The 14,868-nt window shown below is 43.9% G+C and overlaps 1 protein-coding gene across 2 annotated transcripts in view; it reads left to right on the top strand.

Annotated features, from left to right (window-relative positions):
• The window catches only part of ca16b (carbonic anhydrase XVI b), a 100,482-nt gene that overhangs the window by 78,663 nt on the left and 6,951 nt on the right, over positions 1-14,868 (top strand). For both annotated transcript variants that reach the window (XM_076759451.1, XM_076759460.1), the window contains exons 10-22: positions 2,409-2,517; positions 2,613-2,662; positions 2,765-3,503; positions 4,480-4,618; positions 7,245-7,336; positions 9,191-9,282; positions 11,173-11,269; positions 11,386-11,468; positions 11,848-11,982; positions 12,069-12,203; positions 13,018-13,190; positions 13,333-13,468; positions 14,584-14,730. In XM_076759451.1, coding sequence (XP_076615566.1) covers positions 2,409-2,517; positions 2,613-2,662; positions 2,765-3,503; positions 4,480-4,618; positions 7,245-7,336; positions 9,191-9,282; positions 11,173-11,269; positions 11,386-11,468; positions 11,848-11,982; positions 12,069-12,203; positions 13,018-13,190; positions 13,333-13,468; positions 14,584-14,730 — 2,127 coding nt within the window. The remainder of the gene's footprint in view (positions 1-2,408; positions 2,518-2,612; positions 2,663-2,764; positions 3,504-4,479; positions 4,619-7,244; positions 7,337-9,190; positions 9,283-11,172; positions 11,270-11,385; positions 11,469-11,847; positions 11,983-12,068; positions 12,204-13,017; positions 13,191-13,332; positions 13,469-14,583; positions 14,731-14,868) is intronic.

The following is a 14,868-nucleotide window of genomic DNA, read 5'->3' as shown; positions in this document are numbered from 1 at the left end:
GTATGGAGGAGGTGACAGGCTGTGATGAACTGTGCGTATGGTTGCTGGTTGATATGAGGACCCGGACACTCCCCTGTCACTCACCTGTCTAAGAATAGACACACAGAACTGTCACACACACTGACGAGTCTAACTGATACATACATAATGTGTTGACAAGTGCACCTGTGGTCTTTTCTGTTTATTTCTACTAGTCGGTATATTATAGGCTCACCGAGGCAGCAGACAGTAATTTATAGCAAAAAAAAGCCATTCAGAAAAGCAATATAGACCAAATGACATTTTTTTTTTATTTGAACAATTTAAAAAAACTAACCAAAAAAAAAACCCCAGTCTGTTTTCAGGCACTGAGGCAGCTCTTTGAACACAAACTGTCTGCTTTTAGTAACCAGTGCAGGCAACTGTGCAAGTGTAGTCCTTTAGATCTCAGTGAAGTTTTTGACACCAGTGATCATACAACTCTGCCCGTGCGCCTAAAGCATTGAGTTACCACTTCAGTTTCACTGTGTCTCTCAAACAGAGCATTCACTGTCTCCACAGAAATATATCCTCCCCCTGCAGGAGATTACACCCACAGGCCTGTTCTTTTTCACACTATATATTCTTCTCCCTGGTCACATATCCTTCCGTTTGTGGGAATCCAACACCCAGCTGTGCATCTCTTTAAAGCCCACCAACCCCCAGCTGTCTTGACAGTCTGCATGACTGCCTCTTTAGATATAAACAGTTCAGGGGCAAAACACACACCCAACAGTTCAGAGACCTGGGATCAGGTCCCCGGTGGCAGCGGCACCTCCAGCTCGGTCATGCGTTCCACTAAGCACAGTTGTCATTGTCATGGGTGGGAAGCTGGTGAGGGATCATGCATGTTCCTGCATGAGATGCTTCTACTGGTTTAATGGAGCAACTGCACAGAGGGGATGGGATCTGAAGGGAATGGCGTAAACCTTCACACATATTGCATCCTCCCTTCCTTCTAATGCTTAGAGGCCAGCTAATGCATTAGCTAATGGCCCCCAGTAATGTGTTTCTTCTTCACTGGAATGTTTAACCTTCACTGTGCAGACAAATGTATGTGCAGGATTTGAGAGTAAAAAGCTGTTTTCAAATTGTTCTATTCACGATCCGCAAGATTATTTTGCGACATCGCAGCTAGTTTAGAAGCAAATCACGGTCCACAATGCAACTTGGTGTGATGTGAGAACTCGAAGCCTCCAGCGCACGAACACTTCGCCTTTCAGCGAATGAGCATGTTAAGCTATTAAACTTCTGAAATGAACAATATTTGAGCATAGATTGAATTTTAGAACTTTTTTTTGCAGGTAATTGAATTATTTTGGGGGGAAAAACATATTAGACACAAATTATTATTCCATGCGGGCTTATCTTTGTGTATTAAAAAAAGCCTGGAGGGGATCTTCAGCTTACAAACTAGTTACTGAAGGTTGCAGACTAGATAAGCAGGTTGAAATGAATATGCAATCAGGCTTCTTGCAGTCAAGCACTGCCTCACAGATTAAACTGTCCTCAGCTAAATATGAAAAACAGTCATTTCGTCTCCCGTAGATTATTCATCTTAGATTATTGTAGCTCGTTTAGCTCCACGTCTCACCTGCAGTGTGTTCACAAACACATCTGTCTGATGTTAAACATAGAAAGCATCTCACCACAATTTCGGTCTCCCTGCACTGCTTGCCTGCTACTTTTAGCATCCCCCAGCCTCCTTTACTGACCTTTTAACTCCCTATCAGCCACACCGCTCCCCGAGGTCATCTGGCAGAGCCGCCATATCTCTACAGCCTAGTCTTCCCTTTATATGTTCTGTGCTCTCGAAACAAGACACAGGAAGGTAGAGCATTTTCTGTTATCCCCATGCTGTTGTATTGCAAGGGGCTGACTGAAAGAACGCTGAATGTGTCCACACGCTGCTCCGTGTAGTTACACTCCATTAATGGAGTCCATCAGTCACTTTACTGACAGTATTCTCTTCACCTCTCTCTCTGCTGTCAGTCTTTCTTATTTTGCCCACTTCATTTCCATTTCAATTTTCAGTTTCTATTTCTGAATACCTTTTTATCAGAATTATTTTAGAGAAATACTAGCTCTTCAATACCAGAGGCAATCACCCATCAAGTGTGAGGGCCATTTTAATACAAGTGAAGACATTTGCAAACGGCACAACACAATTAAATTACACTGGAATGGAGGGTTTTAAACTGCATTGAACCTGTGGGTCATAGACTGTTGACCAGAACGGTGGCTTAGGGTAGTATATTTTCATTTTAGGCAGTATGAATGAGCAGAATCTGCAGATTTAAATGTATTTTCATCCACACATTCAGACATTATGTGCAGCGTGTTTGCAGGTGGTCTTAAGCTTGTTCGTGTGTGCATCTGTTCTCTTGCAGAAAGCAGTCATCACCAATGTGTCCCCTGATGTCCTGTACCTGTTTAGAGTGCAGGCAGTATGTCAGCATGACCTGCGCAGTGATTTCAGTCAAACGCTGCTGTTCAGAGGTACCTGGTCAGAACCCTCCCACGCTCATTTTGCATGTCAGACACATGAAATAGATTTTTTTTAGTAAATACTCTCTTGCGATTTTGTTTTTCAGCGAATACAACAAGAATATTTGAAGGGTCTCGTATTGTGAAGACCGGGATGGTGAGTTGACCAGAAGATGGCGCTGCAAATGTCTTTTTGGATGTGAGTTACGTTCATGTGGCTCTGTTGGATAATGGCTTTGTTTCTGTCTGTCTCCCTCAGCCCACGATTTCTCCAGCGTCCTCAGCAGACATGGCTCCCATCAGCTCTGGTTCCTCCACTTGGACGTCCTCTGGCATCCACTTCTCCATTGTCTCCATGGCAACAGGGATGGGCCCCTCGTCGAGTGGCAGCCAGGCCACAGTGGCATCAGTGGTGACGAGCACCTTGTTGGCAGGCCTAGGCGTAGGTGGCGGGGTTATCTCTTCTTTGCCAAGTTCTGTTGGGCCCACACAGGCACCCCAAACCACGCAGAACCCCACCCGCGCATCCGTCCCGCCTACAAAGTCCAGCACTGAGAAGGTGGCGGCGGGCTCTGACGCAGACACCTCGTCTGACAATAAACAGGCTGCAGGTGAAGCCAAGGAGGAAGAGGAGGAGGGGGAGGGAGAAGGAGAGCAGGAGGAGGAAGAGAATGAGAAAAAGACAAAGAACAAGACTGCACCTGATAATGAGGAAAAGCAAGCGAACAGCACCGTGGCCAAAGAGCCTTTAATCCCCACCCCCACATCCACAGCCAAAGAGAAAGGAGAAGGGAAGCCGACAGTCAAAGGCACCACAGTACCTGGGAGCACTGGCGATGACCTGGTGGCCGACGTAGAGCCGAACCCCACAGACGTGAACGCGGTCTCCACTCAGGAGCCGCGTAATGACAGTGCAGAGATGCAGATTCCCCAGAGCTCCACGCTGTCTCCAAAGATCATTGACGGGAAGAGTCTCTGGCCTTTCTCCGTACACACTGGTGAGCAGATCTCTCCCACACAGATATGACACAATATTGTTTTGTTTTGTTTTTTTTTGCCTTCCCGTTTAAACATCCTTCCCAAACAGTCATCCCATTTGAATTCTCAGAAAGGTTTGTTCTCCTGCCGTCAGCTATCATCCAAGACCAGGCTTCTCTCCAAAGCAGAATTCTGTCAACACTACCAACAGTTATGGCGGCCAATTTAGCGTAACAAATAACTTGATTTAAGACAGTAACTACACTGGTTACCATCTCAGACAAAGATAAATCTCCAGGCTTTTGTGTCACTACACAGAGGCCTGAAGGCAGAAGTGAGCCGTCTGCCATAGGGGTTCTGCCTCGAGGAATTCCTCCTGAGTTTGCTTCACGAGAGTGATTCAGAGCATTTTTTTTGCCAGATTTTTTACCATTTTCTGTTGCCATTAGGTTTTAGCTTGATCAGTCTCAATTTATATGTGTTTCATGGAAAGGTAAATGTATGTGTTTAATCGTGATAGGCCCATAGATCTATTATATTTATTAAACTAGATATTGAGCTTAGGCCAGGCTCAGGATGGACCCGTCTGGGTTTTAGTCTGTCAAGGGCAGAACGGTCACTTGTGTTTATGAGCATGACAGAGTAAATATGGAGAAGGGTTCGGCATAAGAAATATAACGGTGAAGGTTAAAGCTCCTGTGTGGAGAATTAGAGCATTTCTGACTTTGGCGACTCCCAGTGGTTGCATCAGAAACGATGGTTTGGCAGACAGCACTGCATACTAACACACCCCTCCCCCCTCCTCACGGATGTGACCTGCAGAAACAGAATAAAGCGCTACAAGCAACACATAGACAGCACCGATTTTCACTGGGATTGGTTAATTTTATCATATATATTTTAGAAATCCTGCACATCTGCACTTTAGACAGATGTGTTGGTTTAAGTTGATAGAATATTTTAGGAATGTGCTTATGTAATCATGTCGTGCTCCAGACAGGACCGTGTTGTCCAACGTGACCCGAACCCCACACGGGGGGATGGCAAAGATGGTGTGGATCGTCCCTTTGGTGGTGGTGTCGGCTCTCACTCTGCTCTGCCTCATAATGCTGCTGATTGTGATGGTCTACTGGAGGTGAGTTCAGCACACTGAACCTCACTGCAGCTATTTTACTGCTAATGCCTTGTCTTGTTCAGGGTATCACTGATACCACCCCTCACCCCTCACCCCTCACCCACACTCACCCCATCCATACGTTTTTTTTTTTCCTCTCTCCTCTCTCTGTTTATTTTAAGCACACGTGTGCATGTGTGTGCGTGCGCATCACTCTTAAACAGCCTGGTGGTGAGACTGGCCTGCACGCCGTACATCAGGCCCATCACCCACCTGGGTGAGGGTCAGGAGACCTGAAGGCCCTGCTGTGCCGGCAGGGGTCCCAGCTGTGTCTTCATCTGCTGGGCTAATTTCCAGCCATGCTTTTGGGGCCCTGGTAATTACACGGGCCAGGCCACTAGCACATGTGGGATGGTTAATGAGTTACAAATAGCACTATGGACCATTTCCTCGGCTGGTCCCGTGTATGCTTACTGCCTGCTTCTACCTGGGTCGCAATTTGTTTGTTTAAATGGGACATTTTTTTGGTAATATTTAAAATATGTTAAATGCATTTTATTATTTTTTCAAGGATGTCTTTTAAGTGTAAGATCACTGCAGCACATTTTTATGGGGCCAACAATACCTTGCTTTGACAGTCTGTGGTGTCAGATAATTTACTGTTACTGCATAACAGTATGAAAAACAGCCTGGTTATCAGCCAAAGGTGTTCAGAAAACGGATAGCTGAAAACAAGATGACTGCAGCGGATTCAGTTGGTGGATGGATTGCTGAGAGTTGAGGTATTTGAGTAGAAGAGCAGGGGCAGCTTTGAGATTAGAAATGGCCATCACAGCTGTTGTTGTGACAACTCTGACAGTTCACAGACAATGGCTGCTTCCCCTGGGGAAAGGACCATGATGGAAGATGAAATCAACCCATTCACGCTCTCTTTACTCTTCCTGCTCTGTGTAGTCTCTCTTGGTGACAGTGCAGCTATTACAGCCAGAGAGTGTCTCTGCTCACAGATGTTTTGGTCATTAACAACTTAATATAGCAATCCATTGAATTGATTGTGTTCATTTAGAGCAATGTGATCAGTGGACCGTCTTTTGAAGTCTTGTCTAATTTTTATCTTGGCCATTTTTGCTTTTAATCAGAGGTTGAGTCAGTCTACGGTGGAATTAATTGCTGGTGTTACAGTACACATATGGAAGCTTCGGAGGCTCGAGGTGTTTAAAACTCACAGATGTTCAACTGAGAAGAAAATCTCATTTCGTGTGAGCGACTCAGTGCTGCTGATGCCGGTGTTAAATGGGATACCTCTTTCCAGGTTTTTTTTTTTTTTTTTTTTTTTTAAAACAACAACTGACATCCATTCAGAAAGCCTATTTCATCCCAGTTTCTGTTCCCCCAAAGCAAACTATTTTTCTGAGGCCATGGGAGAGAATCAAGGAGGAGGTGTTAACTATGCCGGTTAGTTAGCCGCGCCACATCTGCACCCACAGGGAGCCATTAGATTGGGAGGCTGTGACGCAAGCCAGGGGGGAGCTCTCCTCCCTTTTTGTCTTCACCCTCCTCTCTCTCTCTCTCTCTCTCTCTCTCTTTCTCTCTCCTCTCTCTCTCTCTCTCTCTCTCTCTCTCTCTCTCTCTCTCTCCATGTGTCTTTTAAATGCAGTGAAGCCTTTTATATGTTTGCTCTATCTCTGTTAAAGAATGACAAGCATCTGTTCCCTCCTCTGCATCAAGTACAGGTAGGATTAAGCCTGGGAAATGCTGGCGCCGGGGTGAAACATGGGTCTTTTATATGCATTCATTAGTATACACATTGTGTGTCTGTGACGAGGGGGTGGTAGCTGGAGAGGATGTGCAAGGTGTTCAGGACCTTAAAGATTCCTCACTCACAGACAGTCTGTTTTTTTTAACAGCTTATTAAAAGGTAAGGAATTAGGTTTTTTTAATTTATTCTATTTAAAAGACGTAGTAAGAATTGTGCTAATTACAGGGAAAGATATGTTCAGTTTGGAAAATTTTGGCCTAAAACAATTGTGCAATTCAGCTTTTGGATCGTGAACTGTGTAAAATTTGGGAGGGATTGTACAAGAAGGGGGGTGGAAAAATTTTTTGCTTTCAAAACAGCAGGAATTGCCAATGGAAAAGTCACAAACGTCAAAAGTTTCATCTCTTCGCAGCTTTGTCGGTACAAGTTTTCAGATAAACATCTGCTTTGAGCTGCAGCCGCTGGCAGCAATCACACATTTTCTCCAGAAAGTGCACCTTTTAAGTTGATTTTGTTGTCCTCAAAGCGGACCGGGACCTCTTGAAAGCGGTGTGTGTTGCCCTGAAGAGAGAATATGTGTTTGGATTAGTTGTCTTCAGTTGGAGCAAAGAGCTAAATTTGGCTGTGCGCTGTGTGTCACTGTGAGTTGTTTACCTGTTCCCTGTAGTCAGCTCAGACTGTGTTTCCAGGAGCCGCACGCTCTGTATGCGATCAGCTGTGTCTCAACTACTCTGGGGTTTTCATTAGCAGTGTTCTGTCGTTACCTTGTCATTTTATGCAACTTTTAGATGCTGATGTTGACAGACCGGATCTGAGAACAATGGGATAACGACTCCCTAATAGACTTTACTGTGGCATCTCACTGTGCTTCTGTGTGTGTCCCCGTAGGAGATTTTTCCAGACAGCTCACTTCTATGTGGAGGAGAGCAGCTCTCCACGAGTGGTGGCCAATGAGAATATACCAGTCATCCCCATACCAGGTAAGCCATATTTCTTTCCTTGTGATGTGCGAGTATACTAAGCATTCACTATTTGTTCCAGTTTGCTAGATCACTGACTCCCAACCAAGTACTGTGCCAAATGGTAACTTGTGCACCTCAGGAGGTATTTTGCAGTTGTTCTGACGTACATGGAAAGATTGTGGAGTAGCTCAAGAAACTGCAGTTTGTATTAAAAAAATATATATTTATAACACCATAACACAGCATTTTCAGTGTGTGAAAACTAGTTAACGAGCAAGCAACGATGTTGAAACAGTTGTGGATAGCAATGCATAAAAAGTTCAAATAGTTAGCTCAAAGCAATGAAAAAATAAATCACATCAGCAGTGAAATTAATGGAAAAACTTAAAACGGTTATCTTACAGAAATGGCTAAATGGTGATGTAGCTAATATTAATGGATAAGCAGCTGAAGTGCTTTGCTGAAAGAAACATGTGGTTTTAAGGCTAAAATGGGGAACCAGAAAATCACAAAAGGGACAAAGGAATCTGGACTGACTTGAAGAGATGCTGACACTGATACTGGTTCAGGACACATCCACAAGCCATCATTACGTGTTCTCCAATGGTTTTCTCTCTTACCTTAATGTTTGCTTTTGCACAGTTTCGGTTGATTTGCATGTGAAACGACTCGGGGAGCACCTCTGTAGGACTTGTGTGACTGGCTCTTTGTAGCCTTTAATGTCCAAGGCAGCAGAGCAGTGGCAGCTAGTCAATATCAGACTTTACTTTCACAGCCGCTTAAAGCTTGGGGACGTTTCAAGGCTGTGATATCATAGTTAAAGAGCACAGGGGATACCAGCATCGACTCCACATTCATTAGGTTTTTATTGCTTGTCTTTTTCTTTCTTTCATCCCGTTCTTCCTCCTACTTTCTGTCTGTCTTTTCTTTTTCTTTTACTCTCTTGGAAACTTCCTCACAGCCCATATATCCTGAATGACTGAACATCTACTTGATTTAAGTTGAAAATGTTCAAGGAAATGAAATTCATAGAACAGTCACTTTATGGGCTCTGAATTTGCATTATTATTTGTACACAAAAGAAGATAACACTGTTTTTTGAATGAGATGGCTGCGAAGGTGTTGATATTGCACATTGTGCTGTGGGACATGAAGCGTATTGGACATGTGAACACTTTCACATCCTGTCACGAAGAATTGGACCTAATCAGTTTGACTTCATTTCAATTTCCAGCTCCTAAAGCTACATTTCACTCCGAACCATTATGATGAACTGATTAGACTGATAAGTCTCTAATACAGGGGAGGAAAGACATTTTGATAAATGAACATATTACCAGACCAGCATTCACCTTTACGCTGTAATCACTGAGGCAAGTAAGAGCCCTAAAGGCCCCAGCTGCAAGGGCGCATAAGTTAAGACATTGGCCGGTATCAGCAGCAATGACAGCTGGGTCCCCTGCACTATTGTCCCACTGTGATGGTGACCAGCCTTATCTAAGATCCCTCATGTGTGATTTGGAGTCATTTTAGCTCAGATGAGACAGATGCTCCCCGCCTATAAATGCTCAAAATACCAAATCTAGACATTTGTGATAGAGGTTAGTCTGTCGAAACAGTCCAGAATTGGCTTTTATTTTCTAATCTTTTCTGTTTTTTTTTACGCCTTTCTTCATTAAGAAATAGACTCAGTGACTGATTTTATGTCAGAAAACTATTCATGACATTTGAATAATACACGTGTGTTTTGCAAACACACTCACGCATGTACACACATTCTCATGGGGGTGAGAGACAAACCCTGATATTGAACTGTGAACCACACACACATCAGTGGACACTTTTGCTAATTGCTCTGTGTTTCTCCTGCAGATGACATGGAGGCCATCCCTGTTAAGCACTTTGTTAAACACATCATGGAGCTCTACAAGAACAACCTGCAAGGTTTCTCCGAGGAGTTCGAGGTGCACTCTCTACTCCACTTAATGATGATTCATTTTGAACAAATGGTGCTCTTACATTAGACTGGATTTCTGCTTTTTAGTTATGCGGTGTTCCCATTTACTTGTCGCTAACCAAGAAGAGTGAGAATTAAGTCAGATAAGTCGGTGCGTGGACAGTTTTGGCGGCGGTCATGCTGCATCGTTAGCGCTGCATGGACCCACACGTGGAAATGAAACCCTGGCGACAGACCGCAGGAGCCTATATATTCATTTAGGTTGAGTTCATAAGGAAGTAATTGATAAGGAGTGTTGTCATGAATAGTGATGAAGAGGTAGAAATGGGACTTTTTTCACAATCAAAAATGGATTTATTAGTAGTGTAGCTGTTGAATGATGTAAAATTACTGTCTACAATCAAAAGCTACTATCACATAAAATCCAGTTCTGTTCTGCTCTGCTGTCACACTGCAAACCTCGCCACAGTCTGCCTGGAGGCAAACCCAGACTCTGCTTTTTAATAATAAAATAATGTAATAACCAGTCAAAGTTACAAAGTGCTTTACATGATTGAACCTGGATTTAAAAAAGAAATCAGGACTGAGGCAAAGAAAATCAGACAACTAAAATAATACCAAGATAAAATGGAATAAAATTCCCAAAAACACAGATAAAAAGAAAAAATTCGAATAAAACTGATAAGGCATGCTAGAAATAAAACGGTGTGCTATAATTAATAAAAGGCTTTTTTTTAAAAGCAAGCTAGCCTCAGATTCTCGGGCAAGGAGCTCCAGAGCTTAGGGGCAAAAGCCTGGTCACCTTTAGTCTTGAGCCAGGACTTGGGAGCAGCCAGCAGGGCCCTGCCTGCACATCTGAAGCTGCCATCTGCCTCACAGGGGAACAGCAGTTCAGCAGTGTAGCTGAGACTGAAGTGATTAAAGTGATTTACGTGTGATCAGTAACCAGTGAAGAGAGACTAAAAGCAGTGCTGGTCTGGTTGTTTGGTCCGCACCAGGTTCTAATTACAGTTTTCACACCAGCCTACAGAAGGAAACTATAATAAATCTACAGGAGTTTGTTTAAACTGAACTGAACGAGTTCGAAGTGTGAAAAGTGTGAAAGCACTCTGTGACGGCAGAATCCATAAGAGCACACTCCTCTGGAGCTTAGTGAGTGCTGATAGCCTTTTCAGTTCATACTGCGCACATGTCTGTCGGTGGGCTCGGGTCAGAACAGTGCTCCGAGATTATTTTCTGCTCCTCGTATTTGCGCGCAGGGTTGCTAATTTTGAGCAGATGGTTGTGAGGAAGACAGAGAGAAAGATCAAGAGAGACGGAGGTTAATTAGAGAAGGTCTGTCTGCTGGTTTGCTGGATGGGAACACATTCTCTGTGTAACCAGGTTAAGAAATGAGGCAAAAGCTTCACCCCTGGAGGAGTCCCTCTAATTGGGGTCATTCCATGTGAAGCTAGTGTGCATCATGTTCAAATGCGGCGCAAAGAAGCCGCGTTGGAAATGATTGTTGTATTGCAGGCGGTGGGTAGGTGCGATGTGGCGAAGTGAAGAAGAAGAAGAAGAAGAAGAAAAAGAAAGCTTTTCCTTCTGGAGGCCTGAGTTCGAGCCCTAGTGGCAGAAAGCATCTGGTCTGCAGAAGTGTCCTTGACTGAGATGCTGAGTCCATGCTCAGTCCTCTGCTTTGCAGTCTGTCCTGAGCTCACAGCTCCTTGTGGAGGGGGACAAGTTTGGGAAAAAAAAAAAAAAAAAAACCCTTTCAAAGAAAAATAGTATCATAAAAATGAAATCTACAAAAGCAGTCACAGTTTAGGTAAATATAACTTCCTCCGAGGGGGTAATTCTGTTTCATCTCCTCTCCTCGTCAAACAACAATCCATCCGTCTGTTTTCTCTCTCTCCAGGAGGTCCAGCGCTCCACAGCGGACCTGAAAATCACAGCAGAACATTCAAATCATCCTGACAACAAGCACAAGAACAGATACATCAACATCGTGGCCTGTGAGTCATCTATAAAATCTGATTATGATGTCGACTGCTGCGGAATCCAATAATGTTTTTCTAACGTGTTTTCATCCTGTTAGTAATTGACACAAACATGTCAATGCCTTCCCTAGATGACCACAGCAGGGTGAAATTACGAGCTCTGGCGGGGAAAGATGCCAAACACTCGGATTACATCAATGCCAACTATGTTGATGTGAGTTTAACGGACCTCTTGATGTATTTTTTTTTTTTTTCGGTCATGCAGGTCCTGGCTTGCTCTTCTTCTTTGTGATTGAAAGGCTGTGAAGGTCACCTGCGTGGCCCTGTGTCGAATGAAACAAAGGAATTATTCATAGTGCTAAATGCTGTGCAGACTTCTGACAGAGCAAAAAAACTTGAATATTTGTTTGAAAAAATATTGATTCTTGTATAAATATTTACAATTTGATTCAGCTGAAGGAGCGAATTTCATATCCTACCTATGTGTTGTGTCAGTAAACAAGTCGTATCAGCTATATCAGGGGGTGTCTGTAATTTATACAGTATTGGTTGCATCTGAACAGTAAATGTATTCCACCACTCTCCTGTTTCAGGGCTACAACCGACCCAGAGCTTATATAGCTGCTCAGGGTCCTCTTAAGTCCACATTCGAGGACTTTTGGAGGATGGTTTGGGAGCAGAACACCGGAATCATCATCATGATCACCAACTTGGTGGAAAAGGGCAGAGTAGGTTCATTTTCAGTCATCCACACGAGTGCAAACATAAATCAAATCCCGATGTCTCTTTCATTGTGTCTGTTGCGTCCCCTCAGAGGAAATGTGACCAGTACTGGCCGACAGAGAACAGCGAGCAGTATGGGAACATCGTGGTGACGCTGAAAAGCACCAAAGTGCACGCCTGCTACACACTGCGCCGTTTCCTTATCAGGAACACTAAAGTGAAAAAGGTAACGAAGCATCAAATCCTCCTCAGAACTGTTTTCTTTGAATGAGGTTTGACTCTAAACCTGAGTCAAGCAAGTGTCCAACTGGGGTTTGTGGAGTTGAAATTGAAGACATGTGTTTGCTGGTGGAGGCTGGAGTCATTCGTAAAGCGTTTGCTAGGAAACATCAGTAATACTGTCCAATCAAATCAAGCAAGGCTCTCTCCCTCTCCTTCTCTCTCTCTCTCTCTCTCTCTCTCTCTCTCTCTCTCTCTCCCCCCCCCCCCCCCCCCTCTCTCTCGTGTCTCTTTCAGACGTCTCTCACTCTCAGACTCTCCAACAAACTGCACAAAAATATATAAAAATGAAGGAGTCAATAAAACATTACCTGTAAATCACACAGGTCCGGCTGGAAAACAAACGGCTCACATGATCGAACAAAGCGACCAGAGAGTGCAGCAGCAGCATCACCATGAAGAGTCAGAGGCCTTTATGCGCTTTGAGCTCATGGTGTGAGAGCTAACAGTGCTATCTGAGCAGGAGATAAGGCGACAATCCAACTTCAAAAAAAAAAAAAACCACTCCATCCAAATTCCTTCTGCTCCGCTCACATGCTCTGGTTCACTTAGCCATGGAACAGTTCCATATTTACAGCGTGAGAATAAGTCTGGCTGGTGCAGCCCTTTTAAATTAAGTGTTGCATTAAATCTCTACTTATTCAAGTATTAAGTCTGCGCTCAAACCGGCCGATGCACCGCGCCCACGATCATGTCCTGCACGTACGATAAAGTCTGCGTCGCGTTCTCACCTGGCTCACCTGTCTGCTCTCACGCTCTAGGGTCAGAAGGGGAACCCAAAAGGGAAGCTGAACGAGCGCATTGTGGTGCAGTATCACTACACTCAGTGGCCTGACATGGGCGTGCCAGAATACACCCTCCCCGTGCTCACCTTCATCAACCGCTCGTCAGCGGCTCGCGCTGCAGACATGGGCCCCGTCCTGGTGCACTGCAGGTACGGTACTCACCGCTGAGCTCCTGGGCTAAGAGAAGCTTTCTTCCCAGTGCTCTGTTTGCATATTTGCTGATTTGCTTAACAGCTCCCCCTGTGGGCCTGCCATTATGCTCACGTTGCTTTGTGCTGTGCTCCTCTTCAGTGCAGGGGTCGGGCGGACAGGAACGTATATCGTCATCGACAGCATGCTGCAACAGATCAAGGACAAAAGCACAGTCAGCGTCCTGGACTTTCTCAAACATATCCGCACACAACGCAACTACCTAGTTCAAACTGAGGTGAGAAACCTGAAATCATCCCTTAGGCTGTGAAACCGGACTCCCTCTCTTACGTTAAAAAGGGCATCTATGATTGGAGTACTTACATAAATAAGACAAAGTGTTTGACCTGATGTTCTGGGTGTCTTTCTGCAAACCTCTCTGTTTTTATTAGGATTTTTTCTCGCTTTCTGTCTCTTAGCCGTTTCCTTTGTGTTCATTGTGATCAAAATTAAGCAAATATATAAGATATTGAAATAAGTCATGAAGTACAACATCACATGAACACATACAGATGAAATATTTAATGTAATTATTAAACTGTAAAGTAATCCTATGAAACTGAATCCAATAAAAACTGATCTCATTGCTCTTATTATTATTTTGAAGTTATTTCATCTGGCTGAATATCACAGGCAGTGCAGAAAAGTTCTCTAGATAAATACAATTTTGAGCACTTCCACTTTACTTGAGTACTTCTATTTTATGCTACTTTATACTTCAGATTTCGTACGTGTTACTCTCCTACATTTAGGTGACAGTTTTAGTTACTAGCAACAGCAAATTCAAATTATTAATAAACTAATAAATGATGAGGTAATTAGGTCCTCAACAGCCTCAACATTAAAGTGTTACATATTAATGCATCCATGGTTATAATCCAGTCATGAAATATACATGACTCTGAAATGGGCCATTCTGCATAATGACTACTTCCATTTGGTACTTCAAGTATATTTTGATTCCAGTACTTGATGTATTAGTATTTCTACACGATGCCGTTGCAACATCAACTTCTGAATATTTCTCCCTCCCTTACGATTTTTTCCCAACGAGCATTTTATGTTCTAATGTGGCTTGTCATCAGCCTCAGTCTGTCAGTCAAAGAGAAGCCGGCTGACTGGCTGTGATTGACCTTTGCTTCTATCTGAATAAATTAACATCCCATCACACAACTGCCTCTGCCCTGCTCCAAACTGCTGCATTATTTCACATTGTCTCAGGGTTATGTTTTTCATTTTCTCTGTATTTATTCACAAGATTGTTTTGCTCATAATATCTTCTTTTTATATATATATATACACACACACACACACACACACACACACACACACACACCCTCTGTCACCCCTCAGGAGCAGTATGTTTTCATCCACGATGCTCTGATGGAGAGCATCCTGAGCAGAGAGACAGAGGTCCCCGCCTGGCAGCTGCACAGCTACGTCAACAGCATCCTCACGCCCAACTCGACAGGCCGCACACAGCTGGAGAAGCAGTTCAGGGTGAGTAAACCATCCGGGAGCCGGACTGGTCCGGTTGGAGGAGCTGTCAACGCGTGCGCTTTGCACCAGCAGCTGGAATCGAGGGGCTGTTTGGATCAGGAGCTTGTTAGCAACGAGCGCCGTGACTTTCCAGATCGA

This window comes from Chaetodon auriga, chromosome 2 (assembly GCF_051107435.1).
Source record: "Chaetodon auriga isolate fChaAug3 chromosome 2, fChaAug3.hap1, whole genome shotgun sequence".
Lineage (NCBI taxonomy): Eukaryota > Metazoa > Chordata > Actinopteri > Chaetodontiformes > Chaetodontidae > Chaetodon > Chaetodon auriga.
Note: the sequence above shows the minus strand (reverse complement) of the source record. Positions and strands in the feature narration are given on the sequence as shown.